The sequence below is a fragment of the Hyla sarda genome, chromosome 6 (assembly GCF_029499605.1).
Source record: "Hyla sarda isolate aHylSar1 chromosome 6, aHylSar1.hap1, whole genome shotgun sequence".
NCBI lineage: Eukaryota > Metazoa > Chordata > Amphibia > Anura > Hylidae > Hyla > Hyla sarda.
The window spans coordinates 167,289,599-167,316,617 of NC_079194.1; the positions used below are offsets into that span (position 1 = coordinate 167,289,599).

Genomic DNA, 27,019 nt, shown 5'->3' on the forward strand with positions numbered 1-27,019 from the left:
TCCTGCACAGGGAAGACCCCTTCAAGGCGGACTCCACTTCCCGGGAGGCCTCAGCCACCGAATGGGAGACTTGGGTCAAGTCAGCCATATACTGGGTCAGGGAAGAAACCCAGACTGGGGGAGCGGCTGGATCCACCGGGACCGAAGGGGCATCAGGGGGTACCAGGGGGTCTGGGGGAGCAGTGGAGCAGGCAGGGCAAGTGGGCTCGGCAGAGCCAGACATCCTGGTATTATAGTGCTTACAGAGATAGTTAGTCACTGAAGTTCCAGGTCTCTGTTTAGAGGGAGGAACAGCAAAGAAGGGAGATAGGAACTTTCTCACCCTAGTCTGTGTCCCCGGTCAGCTGCAGTGAGGAAACTCACTCTGTGGAGCTAGAGAGTGAGACAGGCCAGCCAATAGGAAGAGAGGGGCGTGCCTGAAGCAAGGCACAAACTAACTGACCCCTTCCCACTGAAATTCGGGCCCACCTCGCTGATTGGAGGCTGCTTCGCGCCTATGAGCGCTCCCAGCCCTGTGGGCGGAGCTACAGACCACCGAAGAGAAACGGTCATCGCGCCCGCTCCTTGTCCCGAGCGCACCAGTCGGCCGTTTGTGCGCTCGGGGGAATAGAGTGGGCGGCCAACGCCGGCAGACACTGCCAGGGAAAAGAAAGAAGCCGGCGCTGAAGTGCCCAGCTCATAGCAGCGCCGCGGCTGTCAGCCGCGAATAAGGCGCTGCCAGCAAGCGCCGTGGCAGTCAGCCGCTTATAAGGCGCTGCCTGCAAGTGATAGTAAGCCGGCGCTGAGAGCGGCCGACCCGGGACAGCGCCGCGGCTGACAGCCGCACATAAGGCGCTGTGTACGAAGTACCCCAATACACACACGCGCACACATAAGTAAAGTGCCGGAATAAGGCGCTGTGACATAGTCGCACCAAGCACACACACACACACACATAAATAAGTGAAGTGCTCCATATATGATGTCCCTTCGGGTGCCACTGCTCCCACAAAAATAAAGTGCAGCCCCTGTAAGCCAGCCCCAAAAAACTGAAGGTGGGCCAAAACAGGGGGTCTACAGATGCTGCGAGTCCGTACCTATGGAGGAAAAAAAGGGGGGAGTACTTACCTCAGTCAGAAGAACTTACCTACTGGAGTCTTCAGTGAAGTCTTCAGTCCGCTTTAGTTACCTGCATCACGCCTGGCTACTATGCGTGAGCGAGGCAAGCAGGGAAATAGGGGGACCCGGACCCGTGAGGTACCACCCAAACGCTGACCGTTGGCGAGGGGGGGGGGGGGGGGTTAACAGCGCATATACGCAATGTCTGTGCCCCCACACCCGCAATGGGGAAACGGGGAACCGCAGTCCTTGAGTCCCCACCTGAAAAAAGAAAAGAAAAGGAATAAAAAACTAACACGTCCCTAACTAGGAAAACAAAAAATCGGAAGACCTGGTCTGGAGCAATGCATACCACGACCACCTCCTATAGACACTAAGCTTAAACTGGCTCAGAGCCTGAAGGTGGGTGTATCCTGCTGGGAGGATCTGACTTTTTTTAATCACCTAGAGACAGCAAGATACAGTCACTGTCTGTGTCCCCCAATGGAGCCGATAGAAACATCTTTATGTATTTTAGGAAATCCATGGAAAATAGGGCACTTGGGAAAGTGAGGTGTGGTATTTTTGCTGTCTTTGATTCATGACACCTAAAGCAACTACTTCCAGTAAACAAATAAGTTTCTGAGTAACTTGTTTAATGGGATTGTATGTTAGAGGTCGGTACATGTCAGTATCTTGAAGCTGATCTAGAATTAGTTTTTCATATAGTTTTTTTTATCCATCACTACAACTGCCCCTCCCTTGTCTGCCTGACAAATTTCAATGTACGTATTTTTGGTTAAATTTTCCAGAGCTTGTCTTTGTGAATGGTTTAAATTATATTTTAACTGTTGAGAATTTATCAGATTTTTTAAGTACCGTATTGTTCTACTCTCAGTTGGAATGTATCCATAGCTTCACTCCTTCAATTTATAGGATAGAATGAGGGATTTGGTGTCGGAAAGCAGTCTATTGCATGGTTACGTTCAAATGCTATATTATCTGAGGGATTATCAGCCTGTAAGTCCATAAGGTTAAGCAGAGTGCTCTGATCTTGAAAAGAAGCATAAGTGGGTAACCTATTTTTGGCTGCATCATTAAGGTATGGTACTTGCATAGAAATATTATTAAGCACTGCGGAATCTGTAGGCGCTATATAAAGAAATAAAATAAAATAAATTAGTATCTTGTGATATAGATACTGTTTCCGTGGATTGAAAATGTTTTTTAACCGTATAGCTCTAATAAATTTATTGGCGTCTTTTATGGTTTGGTAGAGGTCCGGTTTCTGTGTAGGAATGAAATTAAGTCTTTTGGTAAGTACCTCCTTCTGTTCCGTTGAGAGTATGGTGGCAGATTAATCACAGATATTAGTTCTTGTAAACACGTTTCTAAGTCCGTTTGCTGCGGTTTCTGACGTATCTTGTTCTTGTGTTGTCTGCCTGCTCTTCTATTTTGGATCCTCCATTTGTTTTTTGTATTACTGGTTTGTTCTTTGTTTTTTGTTTTTTTTGTTTTTTTAATCCTGATTAATTGGTGTATTGTGGTGTGAATATTTATTGTGGTGGTGAGCTGAGATTGCCGCAGTTGCTCCGGTATTAGAAAAATCTTGGTCTGTCAGAAGTTTTGGTTCCATAGTCTGTTGATTCATTTTCAGAGGATGATATTTAATAGAGACAGCAGATTTATCAATATTTTTATATAACTTTATTAACCCCATCCCGCAGAATGGCATATATAAACACCGGGTTGTGCAGTGCGTTCGCGCATCCCGGCGTTTATAAATGACATTCAATTAACCCGGCGATGCGCAGCATCGCACGGGTTAACTGGCAGAAGTCCCGCTGTTTCCATCAGGGGACAACTTCTGCTTCACCCCCAGGACCATCCATTGATGGTCCTGGTCAGCAATCACAGTGATCTGGGGAGAAAGTTCAGATCCCCCGCACTGCCCGCCCCTGGAAGTCGGGCAGAACGGGGGACGATGGCTGCGGGGGCTCGCGGCATAGGTGGGGGAACACGTGGGGACCGGCGGACTTACCCGACCCAGCGGCGGGACCGAGGAGCAGTGCGGGACCGGCCATGTGGACGAGACGCGACGGGACCGGCAGGTAAGTATATGGTCCTCAGTAGCAGCAGTGAAGAACTTCACTGCTGCTTCTAGGAGTCTGAAAACTACAACTCCCAGCATGCTTAGACAGCCTTTGGCTGTCTGGGCATGCTGGGAGTTGTAGTTTTGCAACATCTGGAGGGCCCCAGTTTGGAGACCATTGTATAATGGTCTCCAATCTGTGCTCTTCCAGCTGTTGCAAAACTACAACTCCCAGTATGCACTAACTGTCCAGGCATGCTGGGAGTTTTAGTTCAGCAACATCTGGCCCTTCAGATGTTGCCGAACTACAACTCCCAGCATGCCCTTCAGCTTTCTGGGCATGCTGGGAGTTGTAGTTTTGCAACAACTGGAGACACACTGGTTGGGGAACATTGTCTGTTTCTAACTCAGTGTTTCCTAACCTGTGTGCCTCCAGCTGTTGCAAAACTATAACTCCCAGCATGCACTAACAGACCATGCATGCTGGGAGTTGTGGTTTTGCAACAACTGGTGCACCCCCCCCCCCTGTGATTGTACAGGGTACATTCACATGGACGAGGGTTTTACAGTGGGTTTCTCGCTGCAAGTTTGAGATGCAGCAAATTTTGCGCTGGGAAACTCGCTGTAATCCCCCGCCCATGTGACTGTACCCTAAAAACACTACACTACACCTACACAAAATAAAATAAAAAGTTAAAAACACTACATGTACACATACCCCTACACAGCCCCCCTCCCCCAATAAGAACGTCCGGTACACCACTGTTTCCAAAGCAGAGCCTCCAGCTGTTGAAAAACAACAACTCCCAGTATTGCCGGACAGCCGTTGACTGTCCAGGCATGCTGGGAGTTTTGCAACAGCTGGAGGCACCCTGTTTGGGAATCACTGGCGTAGAATACCCCTATGTCCACCCCTATGCAAATCCCTAATTTAGGCCTCAAATGCACATGGCGCTCTCTCACTTCGGAGCCCTGTCGTATTTCAGGGCAACAGTTTAGGGCCACATATGGGGTATCGCCGTACTCGGGAGAAATTGCGTTACAAGGTTTGGGGGGCTTTTTCTTCTTTAACTCTTCATGAAAAGGAAATGTTGGGGTCTACACCAGAATGTTAGTGTAAACATTTTTTATTTTTTACACTAACATGCTGATGTTGCCCTATACTTTACATTTTCACAAGAGGTAAAAGGGAAAAACGCCCCCCAAAATTTGTAATGCAGTTTCTCCTGACTAGGAAGATACCCCATATGTGGGCGTAAAGTCCTCTGGGGGCGCACAACAAGGCCCAGAAGGGAGAGGGCACCATGTACATTTGAGGTGATTTGCACAGGGGTGGCTGATTGTTACAGCGGTTTTGACAAACGCAAAAAAAAAAAAAAAAAAAAAACACATGTGACCCCATTTCGGAAAAGACACCCCTCACGGAATGTAATGAGGGGTGCAGTGAGAATTTACCCCCCACAGGTGTCTGACGGATCTTTGGAACAGTGGTTCCAAAATGAAAATGAAAACTTGTACAGCCCACTCTTCCAAAGATCTGTCAGACACCAGTGGGGGGCAAATGCTCACTGTACCCCTTGTTATGTTCCTCAAGGGGTCTAGTTTCCAAAATGGTATGCCATGTGTTTTTTTTTTGCTGTTCTAGCACCTTAGGGGCTTCCTAAATGCGACATGCCCCCCGAGCGAAATTTGCTCTCAAAAAGCCAAATATGACTCCTCTTCTGAGCATTGTAGTTCGCCCATAGTGCACTTCAGGTCAACTTATGGGGTACCTCCATGCTCAGAAAAGAAGGGGTTACAAATATTGGGGGATATTTCCTGCTATTAACCCTTGGAAAAATGTGAAATTTTGGGGGGAAACGCAAATTTTAGTGAAAAAAAATTTTTTTTTTTACATATGCAAAAGTCGTGAAACACCTGTGGGGTATTAAGGCTCACTTTATTCCTTGTTACGAACCTCAAGGGGTCTAGTTTCCAAAATGGTATGCCATTTGAGGGTTTTTTGCTGTTCTGGCACCATAGGGGCTTCTTAAATGCAACATGCCCCCCAAAAACCATTTCAGAAAAACGTACTCTCCAAAATCCCCTTGTCGCTCTTTCCCTTCTGAGCCCTCTACTGCGCCCGCTGAACACTTTACATGGACATATGAGGTATGTGCTTACTCAAAAGAAATTGGGCTACAAATATAAGTATAAATTTTCTCCTTTTACCTCTTGTAAAAATTCTAAAATTGGGTCTACAAGAACATGCGAGTGTAAAAAATGAAGATTGTGAATTTTCTCCTTCAATTTGCTTCTATTCCTGTGAAACACCTAAAGGGTTAAAATGATGACTGAATGTAATTTTGAATACTTCGGGGGGGGGGGGGGGGGGGGGGGGGGGGGCAGTTTTTTATAAAGGGGTCATTTGTGGGGTATTTCTAATATGAAGACCCTTCAAATCCACTTCAAACCTGAACTGGTCCCTGAAAAATAGTGAGTTTGAAAATTTTGTGAAAAATTGGAAAATTGCTGCTGAACTTTGAAGCCCTCTGTTGTCTTCCAAAAGTAAAAACTCGTCACTTTTATGATGCAAACATAAAGTAGACATATTGTATATGTGAATAAAATTTTTTTTATTTGTAATATCCATTTTCCTTACAAGCAGAGAGCTTCAAAGTTAGAAAAATGCGAAATTTTCAAATTTTTCATCAAATTTTAGGATTTTTCAGCAGGAAAGGATGCAAGTTACCACAAAAATTTACCACCATGTTAAAGTAGAATATGTCACGAAAAAACAATCTCTGAATCAGAATGATAACTAAAAGCATCCCAGAGTTATTAACGTTTAAAGTGACAGTGGTCATAATTGCAAAAAACGCTCTGGTCCTTAAGGCCAAAATGGGCTTGGTCCTGAAGGGGTTAATGCTTAGATATATCCTGTCTATTATTTGCATCCTCTCTCGTCTCTAGCGAGATAACAGCAATTATTATTCACTACGGGTTTTTATGGATGCTTCTCTTCCAACCCATGTTTTCATGAACTCCTACCTGTTCCTCTCACCGGACTGACTTCACACGCCAACTCCGGTTGAAGCTGCACAGACCTGGTAATTGTTTTCACATATTGTAGATATATAAGAAGAGTACTTTCTTATTTTTCTTAACCATGACTAAGGGTTTGTAATAAGCCCAAAACGCGTCGGCATGTCTTTTATCCTACAATTTTTCTCCATGTTTTAACTATAATAATAAAGATTCGATTTTAACAGTACCCATGCTGTGAAGCCGGATCCACTGTTGTTTCTCCCATGTCTCCATGCAAAACTGAGAGCAAACCCTTTTTCTACTGGTCCCCGTGGTGAGTGAGCTGAGTTGCTTACTCTTTGTTTGTGTATGGCCATCTAAAGATTTTTTTATAACGAATTGCTTCCTTCTATGTTTATTTTTTTCATTTTACAGATCAGTTTAGCGAATTTTCCACGTTGCCTTTGAAATCAACAGAAACATGTACTGTTTGTCAGTACTGCAGGTAAAATTCTGTGTTAAATTTTAAGGTGTCAATGTCCTTTTATTTAAAAATTGCAAATCAGGTCACCACTCGTGAACAATGTCAAAGATGACAAATGCTTAGAAGATGCAGGAGCACAGAAGTGCAGTGGGCCGAGTCTCGGTAGTAATCCAAATAATTTGGATTGACCTTAAAGGGGTACTCCGCCCCTAGACATCTCATCCCCTATCCAAAGGATAGGGGATAAGATGTCAGATCGCCGTGGTTCCGCTGCTGGGGATCCCCGGGATCCCTGCTGCGGCACTGCGCTATCATTATAGCACAGAGCGAGTTCGCTCTGCACGTAATGACGGGCAATACAGGGGCCGAAACATTGTTACGTCACGGCTCCGCCCCTCGTGATGTCACGGCCCGCCCCTTTCAATACAAGTCTATGGGAGGGGAGCGTGGTGGTCGTCACGCCCCCTGCCATAGACTTGCATTAAGGGGATGGACCGTGATGTCACGAGGGACGGAGCCATGACGTCCAGGCCCATAGACTTGTATTGAAAGGGGCGGGCCGTGACATCACGAGGGGCGGAGCCGTGACGTAACAATGTTTCGGCCGTGACGTAACAATGTTTTGATAGCGCGGTGCCGCAGTGGGCATCCCGGGGCTCCCCAGCAGCGGGACCGCGGCGATCTGACATCTTATGCCCTATCCTTTGGATAGGGGATAAGATGTCTCGGGGCGCAGTACCCCTTTAAATAAAACTCTTGACATGTCTTAGTCACGTTATATAGTTTGAACAATGTCATCTGATATCGAGACCCCTTTTAATTGCTGAAGCAATGGGACAAAGCCACTTTGCTTAGAGCAATGTACTTATTGCAAATGATTGTTCATTGGTTCCCTGTGGTAAACTGAGACCTTGTTCACATTGCCGTCGGACTCGGCTATTCGGAATAGTTTGCAATCCTGGCAGAGGGACGGGAGTTTAGCGGAGAAAAAAATAGTTAATAGTTCAAGCTCTGTTTTTTTCCGCTAACATCCTGTAAAATGACAGAGTCACTGACGGAGCCCATGTAAGTGAATGGGGTCCCTCATGACCTGGTAGTAGCCGTTAGCATCAGACCCTTTTCAGGGTCTGATCGGCTCAAAAAAAAAAAAGTCCTTCCAGCCCCTAGCTAACTTAGGCTAGGTTCACACGGCCGTTTGCAACCAACCCGTTAAGGGTCCGATAGACTTTTTTTTTATTTCTTTTTTTTTTGTTGAGCCGATCAATCGGGCCCTTAACGGGTTGGTTGCAAATGGCCATGTGAACCTAGCCTAAGTGAGCTAGGGGCTGGAAGGACTTTTTTTTTTTTTTTTTAAAGCTGCTCAGCTCCACTCTTCAAGGACAGATGTTGTAAGGAATAGAGTGAGAGTGTCTATCTCTTCGTTCTCACAATCGATAGTTAATGAGATGCTATTTTAATAATTATCCATTCCACTCTATGCAGTTAAGGATGCTTAACATACAGTTATGTGCTCCCTATTCAGGTGCTAGACCCAAGCTGTTTCTTCTGCGAAATATTAAAGGAACGGAACAGCGAAGAGTATGAGCAGCTGTTCAGTGAACTGAATTTCCTCTACAGCACAGTATACAGAGATGTAGAGGAACTGAAGCCGGTATCATTACCTTTTGGGACGGTAATTTACAGTAAATTTAATACATGTGAACACTTGTCAACTGCATCACTGCAGACATTGACGTTTGTGTTATCTTTCAGGCTTGCGTAGTTTTTTATGAAAAAATGAAGAGTTGGTGCCGAGCCACACTGGAATCTACTACTTGTAGTGCACAGAATGAGCTGGTGGATTGCTTTCTCCTGGATTTTGCCTTGTACTGTCCCATTAAGAAGACCAAGTAAGAGGCATCTCCTATCTAAAACATAAAACCATTTGGAACACATACACACTTATATAAGTACCAACTCCTTGACAAATATAGCACAGCACAGACTAAATAGTTATGTCCTTCTCTGATTTCAGCATTCGGTTTTCTGTGGAGGAATGTCAGAAACTCCCATACCGTGCAAGAAAATTTAAGTTGCACCAGATTCGGCCATTATCATTGTGCGTTAATATTTCTGAAGACAAATCAGAGTTTAGGTGAGCAAATGAAATGTGTGTAAGCAAGACAAGCAAGTCAAAGAAAAATATCCTGCAATGTGCACATATCCCTGGTATTATTTCTTTAATAAATTATCACTGGCGGAGAAACAAACTAATACTTATAATATAACATTTAATAGACGTTTATTAACCCCTTAGGATTTTGTTTTACTTCTTTAAAAAAATAAAAACTTTTTGTGCGAAAATTTGTATGTTTAAAATTGTCCTCTTCTGAACCCTATAACTTTGCTATTTTTCCATAAACAGAGATATGTGAGGGCCAATTGTTTTGTGATCTGTAGTAGTTCTAGGTACAATTTTTTTGTTTTGATGGGACTTTTTGATCGCTTTTTATCTTCAAAGGACTCAGACCATTTTCACCTTAACCTCTTAAAGGGGTTATCCAGGAAAAACCTTTTTTTTTATATATCAACTGAATCCAGAAAGTTAAACAGATTTGTAAATTACTTCTATTAAAAAAATATTAATCCTTTCAGTACTTATGAGCTGCTGAAGTTAAGGTTGTTCTTTTCTGTCTAAGTGCTCTCTGATGACACGTGTCTCGGAAACCGGCCAGTTTAGAAGCAAATCCCCATAGCAAACCTCTTCTACTCTGTGCAGTTCCCGAGACAAGCAGAGATGTCAGCAGAGAGCACTGTTGCCAGCCAGAAAACAACAACTCAACTTCAGCAGCTGATAATTATTGAAATGATTAAGATTTATTGATAGAAGTAGTTTACAAATCTATAAAAAATAGGAGACTCAGTCCTCAACTATATCACTCAAATAAGTGTATGATGGATGGATGGTTCAGATGAAAAACATTAACTTTCCAGACCAATTAAATTTATAATATTTAATGTAAGAAATAGCAAGACAATCCTAAAATGGGGTGAGACAGTTTCATTTTACTATGTATGCGCCCTCGCTCTTTGTCGCTCTCTTTCTCGCTCGCTCTCTTTCTCGCTCGCTCTCTTTCTCGCTCGCTCTCTTTCTCGCTCTTTCTCGCTCTTTCTCGCTCGCTCTCTTTCTCGCTCTTTCTTGCTCGCTCTCTTTCTCGCTCGCTCTTTCTCGCTCGCTCTTTCTCGCTCGCTCTTTCTCGCTCGCTCTTTCTCGCTCGCTCTCTTTCTCGCTCGCTCTCTTTCTCGCTCGCTCTCTTTCTCGCTCGCTCTCTTTCTCGCTCGCTCTTTATCGCTCGCTCTCTTTCTCGCTCGCTCTTTATCGCTCGCTCTCTTTCTCGCTCGCTCTCTTTCTGGCTCGCTCTCTTTCTGGCTCGCTCTCTTTCTGGCTCGCTCTCTTTCTGGCCCGCTCTCTTTCTCGCCCGCTCTCTTTCTCGCCCGCTCTCTTTCTTCGCCCGCTCTCTTTCTTCGCCCGCTCTCTTTCTTCGCCCGCTCTCTTTCTTCGCCCGCTCTCTTTCTTCGCCCGCTCTCTTTCTTCGCCCGCTCTCTTTCTTCGCCCGCTCTCTTTCTTCGCCCGCTCTCTTTCTTCGCCCGCTCTTGCTCTTTCTCTCGATCGCTCTTTCTCTCGCTCTTTCTCTCGCTCTTTCTCTCGCTCTTTCTCTCGCTCTTTCTCTCGCTCTTTCTCTCTCGCGCTCTTTCTCTCTCGCGCTCTCTTTCTCTCTCGCGCTCTCTTTCTCTCTCGCGCTCTCTTTCTCTCTCGCGCTCTCTTTCTCTCTCGCGCTCTCTTTCTCTCTCGCGCTCTCTTTCTCTCTCGCGCTCTCTTTCTCTCTCGCGCTCTCTTTCTCTCTCGCGCTCTCTTTCTCTCTCGCGCTCTCTTTCTCTCTCGGGCTCTCTCTCTGGCTCTCGGGCTCTCTCTATCGCTCTCGGGCTCTCTCTATCGCTCTCGGGCTCTCTCTATCGCTCTCGGGCTCTTTCGCTCTCTATCGCTCTCGGGCTCTTTCGCTCTCTATCGCTCTCGGGCTCTTTCGCTCTCTATCGCTCTCGGGCTCTTTCGCTCTCTATCGCTCTCGGGCTCTTTCGCTCTCTATCGCTCTCGGGCTCTTTCGCTCTCTATCGCTCTCGGGCTCTTTCGCTCTCTATCGCTCTCGGGCTCTTTCGCTCTCTATCGCTCTCGGGCTCTTTCGCTCTCTATCGCTCTCGGGCTCTTTCGCTCTCGGGCTCTTTCGCTCTCTATCGCTCTCGGGCTCTTTCGCTCTCTATCGCTCTCGGGCTCTTTCGCTCTCTATCGCTCTCGGGCTCTTTCGCTCTCTATCGCTCTCGGGCTCTTTCGCTCTCGCTCTCTCTCTTTCTCTCTCCTCCCCCCCTGTTGGGGACACAGAAATCGGGTGAGACAGTTTCATTTTACTATGTCTGCGCCCAGAACTGTTCCTCCCTCTAAGCAGTTAACTGGGAATTATACCTGCAAGTGCTGTAATACAAAAATGTCTGGTTCTGCTGAACCCACTTGTTCTGCCTGCACCACTGCTCCCCCTTACCCCCCTGTTATATCTGCCAAGGATGCTCCTCCAGACCCTGTGGATTCAGCTATCCCTCCAGTCTGGGTATCCTCCCTCTCCCAGTCTATTTCTGGCTTGGCTCAGGTCTCCCGTTCTGTGGTGACTGCCTTGGAGAGGTCCTCCCTACACCGACCCTTCAGAGAGACCTGCTTTCCCTCTCCCTATACTAACTGTTCTTGCAAGCGTAATAGGGGTGTATCATCTGACTCATCTCCTGAATCTTCTGGCAGACACAGGTTCTCCCCTCACAGGCATCGCCCCTCTGCTCCAGTTTGCCGCAAGCGTCACTCCCTTAGAGGACGCTCCCATGGTCGCCACTCTAGCTCCCCAGAATTGCGTACCAGGTCAGTATCTCCCTCTTCCAGGGCTGCCTCCACTCGTTCCTACTCACTTCGAGAACTTCTAGATGAGGCTTCTGATTCGGCCTCTGACTCGGGGTAGGACCGCACAGATATGTTCGACATGATGGACTCATTGGTTTTGGCCATAAGGGACACCTTCCACCTAGAGGACCGAGGAACTTCGGACGTAGCTCCAGAAGTTTCCTTTCACTTGCCGGCCCAAGATTTTCAGCTCTCATGCTTAATTTGAAGCCTTGCCGGAGTCCGCCTGGAGGCATCCTGACAAGAAGTTTCAGGAAACGAAGAAGGTTCAAGCACAATACCCTTTCGTCAAGGACCTCATTACTCCTGCCATTGGCTGATGCGGCTTCTTTCACAGATCCGGCGGACAAGAAGGTGGAGACTTTGGCAACATTTGCCTTACCTGCAACAGGTTTGTCCTTTCTTCCTGCTTTTGCTTCTGCCTTGGTGTGAAAAGCCCTTTCAGTCTGGTGTTCCCAACTCCGCCAGGGTATTCTTTCAGGATCCCCCCCGGAGGAATTGGCTGACTTAGCTCTCCAATGCTCCAAAGCTGGAGATTTTCTGTGTTCTGCTTCCATGCAGTCTGCCCGCTGTGCTGCCTTTGCCACAGGCAACCTGATAGCCCTCCATCGCACCATGTGGCTCAAGCCTCCAAGAAGTCTCTGACTGAACTTCCCTTTATTGCTTCTCGGCTTTTTGTCAAGCGCCTAGATGAGATTATCTCAGAGGCGATGGGCGGAAAAAGCTCCTTATTACATCAGAATAAGGCTCGCAGCACTACTTCCCGTTGGAAGTCCTCCTCTTTCTATTTGGTGCCAGTAAAGGGTCCATGCAGGCTCTTTTGCGGGACAAGAAGGCTCCCGCCTTCCAGGCCAGTCCCTCCTGGAAATCGGATAACCATTCCGTCCGTTTTGCGGCCAAATCAGGCACCCGCAAACTTACCTCGGCCTGAAGGGATGCCCCCACCCGTGGATATTTCTCGGGTAGGAGGTCATCTCTTACTCTTCCGGGATGTCTGGACCACGCACGTTCAGGACTCCTGGGTCAGGGACGTGGTATCCAACGGATACCGGATCGAATTTGCCTCCCTTCCAAGGGATCACTTTTTTTCTTTCCCGGGCCCCCGGTCCTCCTCTCTAGCAAAGGCGTTTTGGGGCACACTCCAGTCCCTTCTCATCCAGGCAGTAATTGTCCCGGTTCCCCCCAGGGAACGTTTTCGAGGTTTTTACTCCAACCTCTTCATGGTCCCCAAGAAAGGGGGTTCTGTATGCTCAATCTTGGATCTCAAGCGCCTCAACCAGCATCTTCTACTCTGCCCTTTCCCGAATGGCGGCTCTCTGTTCGGTCGTGGCATCAATGGCTCAAGGGGAGTTTGTATTCTCCGTGGACATCAGGGATGCCTACCTCCAATATTTCCCGGTCATCAGCGGTACCTCCGCTTTGCAGTTCCAGAAGGCCATTTTATATTTGTGGCTCCGTGGGTCTTTACCAAGGTCCTGGCACCTGTGATAGCCCTTTTACAGACAAGAGGTGTCTCAGTGATTCCTTACTTGGATGACCTCCTCATCAGGGCTCCAACCAGGGCCCAAAATCTGGAGAGTCTTGGTCTCACCCTCCAGACCTTGCCTCGCTTCGCTTGGAAATCCAACCTCTTTCCTACCCAGTCACTGGTTTTCCTGGGGCTCCAGTTCGACACGGCCCTGCCCGAATTCGGCTCCGGCCAGACAAACGGCTGACTCTATTGTCGGGTTCAGTTCCTTCGGAACCCTGCCCCAGTTTCCATTCGCTTTTGCATGGAAGTCCTCTTCAATTTGCGATTCTCTCCCGGTGGGACAGGTCTCCATTGTCTCTAGACTGCAAGATCGTTCTCTGTCGATGGTCCCGTCAGTCCCTTCTATGGTGGCTTAGTTCCCCCTGCTTCTTCAGGGGCGCTCCTTCTTGCCCCTCCGCTGGCAAGTTCTCACAACAGATGCCAGTCTTTTGGGCTGGGTAGGTGTTTTCAGGGACAGGACAGTCCCAGGTCTTTGGTCCCCCTAGAGACCCTTCTCCCCATCAACATGTTGGACCTGAGGGCAATCTATCTTTGCCTGCTACATTGGGATATCCTTCTTCAGGGCTGCCCTGTTCATGTCCAGCCGGACAACTCCACTGCTGTGGCGTACATCAATCGCCAGTGTGGCACTAGCAGCTCAGCAGCGATGGCCGAAGTAACCAAATTTCTCCTCTGGGCGGAACTTGGGGTTCCGGCCATCTCAGCATTTAACATTCCGTGAGTATGCAACTGGGAAGCAGATTTTCTCAGCCGGTCCTCAGCCGTCTCTGGCGAGTGGTCAGAGATCTGCAGCCTCTGGGGCACCCCAGACGTGGACCTCTTCGCGTCCCGCCACAACCAGAAGGTTCCTCTCTTTGTGTCAAAGTTCCAGGTCCCTTGGGTCTAGGCGTGGCTGCCCTGGTGATCCCATGGTCAGGCCTTTTCTTTTCCCTTCCTCTCCTTCCCAGGGTCCTGAGGAAGCTCAAAGCAGAGGGCGTTCCCGCCATTCTCGTGGCTCCAGCCTGGCCCCGGAGGGTGTGGTACGCCAACGTGGTCAGGCTCCTGGACGACGTACCGCTGCCTCTTCCACTTTGTCCAGACCTCCTGTCTCATGGTCTCCTGTGCCACCCCACTTTACCGTCGCTGCATTTGACGGCGTGGTGGTTGAGTGCAGTTCTATGAGCCCGCAGCTTCTCCGGCGGTCTTACTTTCGCTGGTGTGAAGCTTGGTTCTTTTCTTCGATCGTGTTTTCCTTTCCCCGACTCCTTTCCTTTTTGCAGTCGGGGCTCGAACAAGGGTTGGCTCTCAGCTTCCTTAAGAGTCAAGTTTCCTTCCTTTCCATTCTTTTTTTCAACGTCCTCTGGCATCCAATTCTGGTGTCCGGACCTTTCTTCAGGGAGTGGCACACGCTGCCCCTCCTTATCGGTCCCCTTCTCCCCCTTGGGACTTAAACTTGGTCTTAGGTGCCCTGCTAGGAGCTTCTTTTTGCACCTATCAGAGACGTTCTTCTTTGCCTCCTTTCCTGGAAGGTGGTGTTCCTTATTGCTATTACCTTTATTAGGAGAGTGTCAGAGCTGGCAGCTCTTTCCTGCCGTTCTCCCTTCCTGGTTGTACAGAAGGACAAAGTGCTTTTTCGTACCTGTCTCTGTCACTTCTTCCTTTCGGCAGTGTGACTCCTTTTCTTGTTCTTACGGAAGGTCGTCGTAAAGGACAACCTGCTTCAACGGCCACCATTTCTCGGTGGATCCGTTCTGCTATTTCGGACGCTTACCGCTGCAAGGGGAAGATTCCACCCTTCAGGGTTTTGGCTCATTCCACTCGGTCTGTCGGGGCATTCTGGGCCTCCGCAACAAGGCTACGGCCTCGCAGCTCTGTAAAGCGTCCACATGATCGTCTTTGCACACTTTCACCAGGTTCTTCCAGGTTCATACCTCTGCATCAGCGGATTCTAGTCTTGGCCGTAAGGTGTTGCAGGCGGCAATGGTCCAACTGTCCACCTGACTGATTTCCTTGCCCCCCCCCCCAAGGGACGGCTTTGGTAGGTCCCATTGTCTGTGTCCCCCAATGGAGCCGATAGAGAAAAAGAGATTTTTATGCTTACCGTAAAATCTCTTTCTCGAAGGATCCATTGGGGGACACACCTCCCACCCTTTTTTGGTGTTCCTATTCAGTTATCTGTCCGTGGGTGTGTTCAGTTACTTTTTCTTCTGGTTTCTCGGACAGTTCGTGGTTTTTCTCTTGACCTGTTAGTTCCTGTTTAGGGCCTCCACAGGTTTCTGTCTCCCTAGGGTCTCTCTGGGTAGTTTCCTCGGTTACCGTCCGTTTTAGTTTCTTGTAGGGTGGCGGGAGGGGACTTTGGTAGTTGTGCGTTTAGAACTTTTTGGCGTTCTTTTAACACTCTGTAACGTTTGTATTTAGGGTCTAGGTCGGCACTGTGTTAGGGACTAGCTGTCTTACGTCCCGTTAAGTGTTAGACATGGAGTTCTTTGGGATGTTTTTGTTATGCCTGATTGCTTTTGTTTTGGTATTGTGTCTGTGCCCTGTTTGTGTCATGTGTCTGTGGTGTGTATGGTCCTGGTGCTCTGCCCTTCTCTGTCCTGGTCCTCCTACAGGCCCTGCTGGGCGTATGTAGTGTTTTCTTTTATGATGGGGACCCTGAAGGTGGTTATCTGGTCCAGGGACTTAATTCCATGTTTAAACTGGCCTTATGCCTTGATTTTGTGAAACGTCAGTCTCCTCACATTTTGTCTACAGGAGACTCATATTACTGGTCAGAAAATTTTTGCTCTAAAAAGGGCTTGAATTGCGAGGGGCTTCCATACATCTTATTCTAACTATGCTAGGGGTGTCTTGGTGTTAATCACTAAGAGTCCCTACCACTGATTGCTTCAAAGGCAGCCTGTGACCACTTTGGAAGATTTGTGATATTGCATTGTTCCCTGGGTTCTTTCTCCTTTGTTCTTGTATCTGTCTCTGTACCTCCTTCTTCTCTGTCCTGGAGCTAATTGCTAACAAACTACTGTATTTTCCCTCTGACCCTGTCCTTTGCATAGGTGATTTCATTGTGGCTCCTGATCCCATGCTCGAGCGCACCACCGCTGTGGACCCTGGCTCCTCCTCCTTTAAAGCGTACCCGTCAGATCCAACAAAAAACATTATTTTTAATATATCACTCAGTACCTAATCCTGACCATGTACACCTAATGTTTGTGTCTAGCACCTTTATTTATTTTTTTATTACACTTTTAATTTAGCTCACTAGTCTGAATTCCTATCAAAGGGAGTGGGCGTGGCCTCACTGTGCAGGTCTCCGCCTCCTCCCTCAGTATGCTGTCTGCTCACATCTACCCTAGCATTAGCAAAACTACAACTCCAAGCTTGTCCTCACTGACAGTAGCGAGACACAAGCTGCCAGTGGGAGGATTTTCCTCCAGCTGTGAGCCCTGCACTCACAGCTGTCAATCAAGGAAGTGTGTCCATGACATAGGTGATGATGCATGGAGACAGCAGGACTAGTATGTGTCCAAGCAGGCAAGGGGGGGCAGTTGTTTCACTGGCTTTTTCAGTATGAAATACTGAAAATTTTCTAATGAAAGCAATTGCAAAACTTATTGGTTTTGCATGCTTTACAACATATCAAAAGTTTTTGTATCTGACAGTGCCCATTTAACACTTTCGTTCGGCCTGACCAACCTCTGGAGGTGGTAATATCCGACTGCTTCTTCCTTTTTCTTTTTTTCTGCGGCCCATGGGTCGTTTTCTCGAATAGATCTCACGCTGGCATCCAAGGATCTCTTACAAAACTAGGGGGATCTCGGACCACTCTCCTCTGTTGGATAGCCTACGCTTAGGACCTACTCCTCTTTCCCGTATCTGGCGCATGCACCCTGCGTGGCTACAGGCCGGAGCAGTTGTAGAGGCTCTGGGGGTTACTCATGCTGAGCTAGTTCAATAGGATGCATACAAAGCCACGATTAGAGGGGCCTTTATAGTGGGAGTTGCTTTGTTCAAAGTTGGAGTGCAGGCTGGTGCAGGAAGTGGGTGTTTTGGAGGCAGTCTGTAAGGAACCCCTCTCCTGTGACTGAGAGGGCATGGGCCAAAGCTCAAAGATCCCTGTTAGTTCTTTAGAAGGATAGGGTCCAGTTGCAGTTAGTGGATAGGGAGGCTGCCCTCTTTGAATTCGGGGACAAAATGGTAAACTGTTGGCATATTTGGCGAGGGCTAGTAATCCTGCTGCCTCTATCCCCTGTATTAAGGGCAGTGATGGTGCTATGGCGGTAGACCCTCAGCTGATCAACTGTTTTGTTTTTTTTAAACTCAGTTTATTGAAATGTGAGTACATCACTAATACAGTTCCACAAAAGAAGGATGTATTGTATAAGAAAAAAAAGGGGAGGTAAAAAACAGAAGAGTACACATAAAGCGGCATAATATGCAAGGCAATAAACACCTAGCTATGTCGGCACAGATGGTGTCAAATAGAGGATGTACATCACAATTAACTCAATCCACACAAATAAACTGCGCATAACCAACCACTGTAGTGGGAACCAGCGCAACCAGGGGAAAATGGGATGGATGAGGGGGACACACTAACATTAGACAACACAAACCACAAGACACACACTGACAAACGTAACATACAACACCAACACTAAGGGCTCCGCCCCCCCCCCCCCCCCCAGGCAAGAAAAAGGAGTATGTCAGTGAGAAGGGCGAAGTGGGAAAGGAAGGAGAAGGAGCGACCACAGAGCGAGAAAAGGAGGGTGGCAAGGAAAAAGAAAAAAGGAAGAAATGGAGAGAAGAAAAGAAACTAGGTAGTGGCGGTACTCAATTGATTCCGACGTGCAATAAACCTGGAGGCCGTATAGGCGGCCCGGGGGTGAGCACACCAAGCACCCCAGATATTATGGAATTTACCGGGACACTTGCGATGTTTGTATACCAAGTATTCGTAATCCACTGTCGTATTAACTAAGGAGCGCCAGCCAGTCAGGGTAGGGGTTCCGGGGCCATCCATTTCAATGCAATTGTCTTACGAGCAAGGAACAGAGATTCCTTGAGAAAAATACGTTCATAATGGGGCCATGTGTCTGCATCGAACAGTCCCATTAGGCAGTATTTAATGTCAAGTCGCAGGGGCCCACTCACCAGAGAGTCTTGGAAGTTCACTACCTGAGCCCAAAAGGAGTGGACCTGCAGACAAAACCACATCAGATGCAGAAAGTCTGCGTCTGAAAGGCCACACTTGTGGCAACTGGCGGATGTACGTCTACCCATCTTGCTTAGTCTGAGAGGGGACAAGTATGACTGATGGAAGATATATAACTGTGTCAATCTGTTATTAACGGCAGGGGACACATACATATGAGAAGAGAGTGCCTCATCCCATTCCTCACTAGTGAGGGAAGGGACTACTTGCCACCATTTAGATTCAACAGTCAACGGGTCCCCCCTCATCTTAGCATCCAGCAGAGCAGTATACAAGGAGGAGATGAGTCCCCTAGGTCCCTGAGTGCGGAGGACACCTATTATAGGGAGAGTAGAAAAATTAACAGCCGGATCAGGAAACTGAACAGAGTAGGCATGATGGAGCTGGAGGTACCTGAACTGTGTGTGATTCGGTAGAGCATAAGTGGTTTGGAGATCAATAAACGACTTAAACCCCCTGTCATCTCTAACGTCTCCCAGGGTAGTGATCCCCTGGGACCTCCAAACCTGCGGATCCAGGGCATCTGAGAAATGAGGCAGTAAGGGGTCAAACCACAGTTGCCTATCCAGCATCACACCAGTGAAGGAGTGTAGTTTCTTAGCTGCCCTCCAAACCTGAGCCGCCAGCCTATGAAGAGGTAACCATGAACCCCCCCGTCCCGCTAGTACCTTCCAGAACCGGTCATAGGTGTTGTAGGTTAAGGCTGGCTGCCAAATGATGTTCACTGTTCGAGAGAGAGAGGCACAGTACCCACTGACGTAGGAACCTCAGCTGCCCAGCTAAATAATAGAGGTACACATCAGGAAGCGACATCCCTCCACAAAATCTAGACCGTTGCAAAGTGGACAACCTAAGTTTAGATCTATTGTTGCCCCAAACAAAACCTGGGAACAAGGCATGCAGCTGTGCAAAGAAAGTCTTAGGTATGGGAGAGGAGGCATGCTCCACCATATACAGGCATTTGGGTGGGATCACCATTTTAACCAGGTTAATGCGGCCCGCCACCGATAGCGGCAGTGTAGCCCACACCCTGAATTTGTTGCGGACAAGCGCCAAAAGAGGCAGAATGTTAGCCTTATGATCGTTGCCAAAGGTTCAGTGAATGTAAACACCTAAGTATTTGAAAGAATCCACCACCCGCAAGGCACCCGCATCTCCGCTCCATAGGTCAGGGCGAAGAGGCATAAATACAGATTTGGACCAGTTGATGCGGAGTCCCAAGTAAAACCCATAGGTGTCAATCGGTGAGATACTGAGGGGTAGCGTATCAACAGGGTTGTCCAAATAAAGAATAATGTCGTCAGCGTACAGGCCTACCCTATCCTCCCTGGAGCCAATCATCACCCCGGCATACAATGCATGCTGACGGATGCGTAACGCTAGTGGCTCCATTGCTAGAGCAAATTGTAAGGGAGAGACAGGGCAGCCCTGACGCGTACCCCGGGCCAATGAAAAATAAGGGGACAGTGCACCATTGAGAACCACCCTAGCACGGGGAGAGGCATACAAAATGGTTATCCACTTAATAAAGTTCAGACCGAAGCCAAACCTCCATAGGACAACAATCAAGAATCGCCACTCCACGAAGTCGAAGGCCTTGGCGGCGTCTAAAGACGCCACAGCCCAGTCTCTTACTACCTGTACTAACACCTGAGTCCTGCGGATATTGTCAGAAGTAGAGCGTCCAGGCATAAAGCCAGCTTGGTCGGGATGAATCACGTCTAAGATCACTTAATTCGGTCGATTGGCCAGCATTTTGGTAAGTATTTTGTAATCCAAATTTAAAAGGGAAATCGGTCGATATGAGCTACAGTCCAGGGGATCTTTGTCAGATTTCAGGATGACAACAATAGAGGCGTTATAGAAAGAGTCAGGAAGGCGTCCGTCTGAGAAAGCAGATTTGTACATGTCCAGTAGGCAAGGGGTCAGTCTGTCAGCGTATTGTTGATAGACCTCCACTGTGAGGCCATCAGGACCCGGCGATTTCCCCCTAGCGAGGCTTCCAATCGCATCTGTCAGTCCGTCAAGAGTAATGTCAACTTCCTGGGAGGCTCGGCTGTCGGGAGAAAGTCTAGGAAAGGAAATTGAGTCTATAAAGGAGGACAGAGCGTCCGCCGAATAAGAAGCAGCAGAGGAGTAGAGAGAGGAGTAAAAAGAGGCAAACCCTCGAACTATCAGGGAGTTGTCTGTCAGGATCGTCCCGTCATCGTCACGTATCCGCAGGACAGCAGGAGATCTGGAGTTCTGATGTACCAAACAGGCCAACAATTTGCTGGACTGGTTGCCCTGCTCAAAGGCCAGTTGCCTATTAAAGAATTGCTTGCGGGCAGCCTTCTCCCTCAAACAACGTAGATAGTGTCCACCCGCCAGCAGCCACTCAGTCTTGTTGGCAGCAGACGGGTCAGACACAAATCCAGCTCCGCACAGCGGTCCGCCAGATCCCTCTCCTCACGTACAGCCTCACGCTTCAGAAATGAGATAGCAGATTGCAAGCATCCACGGAGGAATGCCTTCGCGGTTTCCCACTTAAGCAGGGGTTCCGTCAGGTCGTCATGGGTAGTCATGAAAACTTGCAACTGGGTTGGAATACCGTCATGGGGACCTAATAAAGACAGCCAATAGGGGTTGAAGCGCCAAGTCCTGTCAGGGGGGTGACCACTTATTGCAAAGGTAAGGAGTACAGGTGAGTGGTCCGAGACTCCTCGCGTTACATAGGACACGTCCCTAACTCTAGAGACTAACATGGGATTGCCAATCATGTAATCAATGCGGGATAGAGAGTCGTGGGTGGTGTTATGACAAGAATAGGTCCGAGACTGAGGATAAAAATGTCTGTATATGTCCAGCCAACCCAACTCAAGGAGCAAGGAGGCAAGGGGGGTAAGAGACTGCCTAGTCACTGGCACCGGACTACATCTGTCAATACTGGGGTCGAGGGCGGTATTGAGATCTCCCATACAGAGAAGACAGGCATCGGGGTAGGATGCTGCAAATGCGATGGCAAGACGCAGCACCATAAGGGAACCTGGGGGGGGGGGGGGGTGAGAGAGTATATATCTATCAGTACAAATGGCAGGTTGTCAATGAGTGCATATAGAAGAGCATATGTACCATCTGGAGCTACCTGGGACTGCTTGACCTCCCATTTCAGGGATTTGTGTATGAGAAAAGATACGCCCCTTGAGTGGGACGAGTGGCAGGAGTGAAGAGTCCACTGAACCCAAGGGCGAAGCAGCGAGGGGAAAAAGAAGAGGCACCAGAACAAGAGAGGGAAGGGAGCAGTAGTGGAGGAGAAAAGAAAAGCGTAGACATACTGACATCAGACAAAACAACACAACAAAAAACAGGGAAGGGGAAAGGGAAGTTACACAACAGAAAGTGCAAGCCATATGCGTGGCAATCACCGCAGGTCGTAGTTTAAGACCGTTCGACTACGGTATACACTATACGGGGAAGAATCTGTGCTGTAGTGAAAACAAAGTAGGGGTACACCACACCCGAGGGGAAGGGCATGGGGATCCCTGGAATACAACCCCCACAAACAAACGGCATCTTACAACATAGACTAAAGAAAGATCCCTGAAATATAAGGGCAATAGGAGCAAAGGGCCGAAACTTCAATCAACTAAACAGTCCGTGAGAAACAATATAGTCCCAGGATCCACAGTTGCAGGTTGGCACAGGCAGTATACTGCAAAGTCCTCTGTTCCGGGCCTCCACAAGGGAGGAGGACGGGGCATGGAAGATGACAGGTATCGTGGGTGACAGTAATGTCCTCCAGATGCACAGGGGGTCAGGGACGAGGAATAGGGGAAACACACCAGTTGGGCAGCAGGTGGCGAGGAAGGGACCAGGGTAATGGGACAGGCAGGCTGGCAGGGGGCAGGAGGGAGTCTAAAATGGGGGAGCAGAATAGTTCAGGACATTGGCCCTCCGAGGACCGTGGGGTAACAGGTCAACGGGGCTCAGTTACTCACTGTCAGTGTGCCCATAGTCCAGGAGTCCGCAGCGGGTGCAGGTCAGCAGGGTCCTAGCAAACGGGGGCAATAGAGTAAGGCAGGTAGATTTGCTCCATGTCAAGCTGCGGGCCTAGGGGCCACCCTCTGCCGAGAGGCCCACTCCTCAGCCTCCCGGGGATCCTGGAAGAAAACAGCCCGCTCAACATCCACCACGCGCAGCCTGGCAGGGTAGATCATAGAGTAGGGCACGTCCATATCCTTAAGCTTGCGTTTCACCGCCTGAAAAGTAGCCCTCCTTTTCTGCAGGTCAGGGGAGAAATCCGGGAAAATGGACACCTGGGCCCCATTGTGAGTAATCGTTGGTAGGCGGCAGAGTAGCCCCAGCGCCAGGTCCCGATCGTTGCAGTTCAGCATGTGGGCCAGCAACGGTCTCGGAGGAGCACCCGAAGGCAGGGGTCGCGTGGGTACCCCATGAGCGCGCTCCACCGCGAAGGCCGAGGATAATGGCGCATCAGGTAAGAGTTCTTTGAGCCACCTCTCCACAAACACACCAGGGTTGGGGCCCTCGGCCCGTTCAGGCAGACCAATTATCCTCAGTTTGTTCCGACGAAGGTTTTCAAGGTCGTCGGCCTTCTCCCTCCACTGCTGCGCCGAGCGATCAAGTGACTCCACCGTTGCTGAGAGCGGGGCCACCCGGTCCTCCACCGCGCATATGCGATCCTCCGTCTGGCGCACCCGGTCACGCAAGGTGTGGAGGTCCTGCCTGATGAGGCCTATGTCTATCCTCACCTCCTCCAGCATACCGGTGTGGTTTTGCAGGCCGTGATGGCGGACAACCGTTGCGTTGAGACCTCTTGCAATGTCGATTCTCGCTGGGTTCCGGCAGAGGGTGTCCCCGCTACGTCCGTCGTGGCTGAGGAAGGGACGGCATCAGAGGCTTGTGATGATTCGGCGCCATCTTGCGAGGTAACATGCACGTAGGTTTTTAGCTTCGCTGCCGCCACCGACCCACTTTTGTTGGCTGGCATAATGGAGCTAAGGGACCCACTTCGGTTCCGAAGCCTCTGGGGGAGAATCCAGGAGACCAGGATGAGTACAGGATTACGAAAAGCACAGATTCAGTGCGGAGCTACACCACCATGCCTCCGAGCAGCTTGGCAGTCAGGCCACGCCCCCTGATCAACTGTTTTTAGGGACTTTAACTCCTCTTTGTATGCTTCCCCTTCTTTGCCCTGTCAAGGGGAAATGTACTTCTTATGTGATTTATCCCTTCCCACACTTAGTTGTTCACAGGCGGTGGTGCTAGATGCCTCCTTTACAATTGAAGAGGTGGAACCGGCTATACGTGATGTTCCCCATGGGAAGACCCCTAGATGGGATGATAGGGTATTAGTATAGGGTGAATAATGAGCGACTGGCCCCTATACTTCTTAACTTGTTTCCCTCGATAGCTTTGGCAGATAGCTTTGGCAAAGGCTCTTCCGGACTCTATGCGGGAGGCATTGATTGTGGTGCTCCCTGAGCCTGTGAAGGACCTGTTGCTGCCTGATTATTATAGACCCATTTCCCTGTTGAATGTTGATATTAAGATCTTGGCTAGAGTGTTGTCTACTGGGGTAATTAACGCTATCATTCATCCTGACCAAACTGGGTTTATGCCAGGTAGGGCCACTGATGTTAATGTGAAGCGCCTGCAATTTAACATAGCTGCAGTGGGGGAGGGCTTTCCTACTGGAGTGGTGGTTAGTCTGGATATTTACAAAGCCTTTGACTAGGTGTTGTGGCCTTATCTGTGGGAGGTTCTAGGTGCGTTTTGGGTTTGGTCCCCGATTTCGCTTACTATATGATTGTCCTAAGGCCCGTATTTGCACTAACTTAGATGTTTCTGCTCCCTTTCTCCTGGGCTGTGGGACGAGGCAGGGGTGCTCGCTATCTCCCTTTTTGTGCTGGTGATGGGGCCTTTAGCGACAGCTATACATTGGGACTCTGCTATCTGTGGTATTCCCAGGGGTACCATTGTAGAGAAGGTTTCCCTGTATGCGGATGGCACCCTGGTATATTTAGTGGATGCTGAAGGGATCCCGCTTGTCCCTTATTGATCTGCTTGACCGGTTTAGTTCAATTTCGGGCTTACGGGTCAACTTGACTAAATCATCCCTAATGGCACTTTCATCTGGAGTCTCTCTCCCAACCTCCCTCCTGGCTGGGGTGCAGGTCGTTTCTCGCTTTAGATACTTAGGGGTGGAGGTAACTGAGTCCCTGATAAATTATTTGCCCCCTAAACTTGGAGCCACTTCTACGCTCCACTGTGGAGTGGCTGACTGCCTGGTCCTCACTCCCCCTCTCCTCTGTTTCATTTATCTCCCATGATTCCCTCTAGGAAGTATTTTAACACACTGTGTGGTCGGGGATTCTTTGTACTGGCAAGGGCAGTCTCCCAGACTTGGTCGGGCTCTTCTCCAGGCTCCAAAGAGGCACTGCAGCTTAACTGCCCCTGATGTTTTTTAACTACTTTCTCGCCTCCCAGTTGGTATATGCAGCGACGGCCTTGGCTGGAGCGATTACGGGTTCCTATGAAGGTATCCTTCACGATCTTCCTTTCCTCTTCCCCTTCAGTCTGTTGCTAAAGTGTGGTCTGTAGTGTCAAGTTACTTTCCACAGCCTTTGGTATCTTCTAGAGCACCCTTGTGGGGGAACGTACATTTACCTCACCTCCATGAGTTACAGGATGCCAGGTTCTGGGGTTCCCATGGTGTCCAATTTGTGATCTTGCTTGGAGAGGATCAAGTTTTCATGTCCTTTTCAGACATGAAGGAACGTTATAGCCTCCCTGGAAATGCCTTCTTTAGATATCTTCAGCTTAGGCGTGCGGTTCAGGCGCAATTTGGCTCCTTGACATTTACCCCTGTATTTTCCGAAGTGGACCTTCTCTTGGGCACCACGGATCTCTCTAAACCCTTGATTTAGTCCTATGCTCTCCTGCAGACACTGGGGCCTAGCCCGTTCTCACAAGCATTTTCTAAATGGATGGCTGATATCCCGGATCTTTCTTAGGATCAGTGGAAGGAGGTTGAAGGCTCTTATTATTCTATAGTAGTCAGTGGTAGAGATATGCTTATCCAATCAAGGTACATTTTACGGTTGTTAATACTCCTGCTAAGCTGAAGCATATTGGTATTTCGCAATATGATTTGTGTTTCCGCTGTTCATGTGCAGCAGGTACTTTTTTGCATGCTAGGTGGGAGTGTCCAGCCATTGCTCTCTTCTAGAGGGAGGTGATGGGGTTTCTGGCTGATAATCTGGACTTTCCTTTTCTATTCACTCCTAAGGTATGCCTGCTGGGAATAATAAATTAGGTGGTTTCTAGTTCAAGTGGATGCCTATTGATTCGCTTTCTGCTGTTCTGTGCCCGTAAAGTGGTTGTGATGGCCTGGAAGGATACCTCCTCTCCCCCGCTGTCACGTTTGCCAACTCTGGTCAACAAGTATGTCCTGTTATACCAGACTCTCTTTTCCCGTATGCTCTATGCCCAAACTGGTGTCTGGGTGAGTTTATGGTATTTGTAGTATTTTGTTCCACTGTGGGTGGTATTTATTACTTGAATTGCTAAATTTAAATAAATACTTTATTTAAAGATTACATGCAGCATTTCTCATGCTTGAGAAAAGCCATCAGGCTGAAAAGTTGCATGTAATCTTCATTGGTGCAATAAATATTGAGCCAATTTGTTAACCCTGAACACCACCATATACTGAACAATGCTGTGCCATAGCATAGCATTGATCAGTGTTATTGGTGCTCGATTCCAAACCATATGATACACACGGTTCCCCCAAGACATGCACGGACACCCTCTCCATATATCACACAAGTCTAATAAATCGCTATACTGACCCGTTTTCCGGTACAAGGGAATCCTCGGAATATAAGCATCAGGGGTAAAAAAATGTTAAGGTTCTTGCCAGTAAATACTACCACTGCAAATGCTCCTGTAAGCAATGTTGCAAAGGGTCAGTTCATGAAGATCCCTCTCTCAGGTACCCAAAGGTAGACACTGGGATTCAAAATGATGAATGATACGTGGAGTTATCAGGATAGAGAGCCCATGTAGTTCCCTGGGGAACAAGCACCTCTAAGCAATTTTTTGTTCTATTAATAAAGTTCACACTCAGTGTCATTAAAGGGGTTCATGTATAACCAAAATACCTCCTAAAGGGTCTACGGGCACTTAAATCAGAGACAAAAAACCTTGGGGATGCAACTCCCCTCAGGGTAAACCCTGAATAAAGACCCTCTCTAGTCTAAAACTTAACTTTTAATTTTTCAAATAATAATCTGTATTAACGTGCTCAAAATTGCCCACTAGGTGGCAGGGTGTGATTAAAATTACAATCCCGTGTTCATTTATTTTAGTTTTATGGCATGTTTATGCTTGGATGTATCTGACCAGGGGGCTCTGTATGCAGTGCTCTGCTTCAATGCCGTCTACCGACTTAGCATCTCAGAGCTCCGTGGTCCATCCATATATTACTGCTGGGATTGAGCTAAAATCTGTTCTCCTCTAAATCAACGTTTCGCCGGTGGGACCCGGCTTTTTCAAGAGTCTGAGGTACAGTACTACCACAAAGCAAAATTATGTGAAATTAAATATTTAAACATTTAAAATGTACTAGCATTTCTTGACATAGTTTTGAGTGATCTACT

The 27,019-nt window shown here is 48.3% G+C and overlaps 1 protein-coding gene across 9 annotated transcripts in view; it reads left to right on the forward strand.

Annotated features, from left to right (window-relative positions):
• TDRD12 (tudor domain containing 12) overlaps nucleotides 1–27,019 on the forward strand; it is a 276,574-nt gene that overhangs the window by 44,249 nt on the left and 205,306 nt on the right. For 6 of the 9 annotated variants that reach the window (XM_056525738.1, XM_056525737.1, XM_056525742.1 and 3 more), the window contains 4 exons: nucleotides 6,611–6,680; nucleotides 8,182–8,331; nucleotides 8,412–8,548; nucleotides 8,674–8,793. In XM_056525738.1, the coding sequence (XP_056381713.1) occupies nucleotides 6,657–6,680; nucleotides 8,182–8,331; nucleotides 8,412–8,548; nucleotides 8,674–8,793 (431 nt within the window). In that variant the 5' untranslated portion in view covers nucleotides 6,611–6,656. Of the gene's footprint in view, nucleotides 1–6,420; nucleotides 6,510–6,607; nucleotides 6,681–8,181; nucleotides 8,332–8,411; nucleotides 8,549–8,673; nucleotides 8,794–27,019 lie in introns of all 9 variants that reach the window. The other 3 variants (XM_056525741.1, XM_056525739.1, XM_056525743.1) reach the window with 2 other exon arrangements.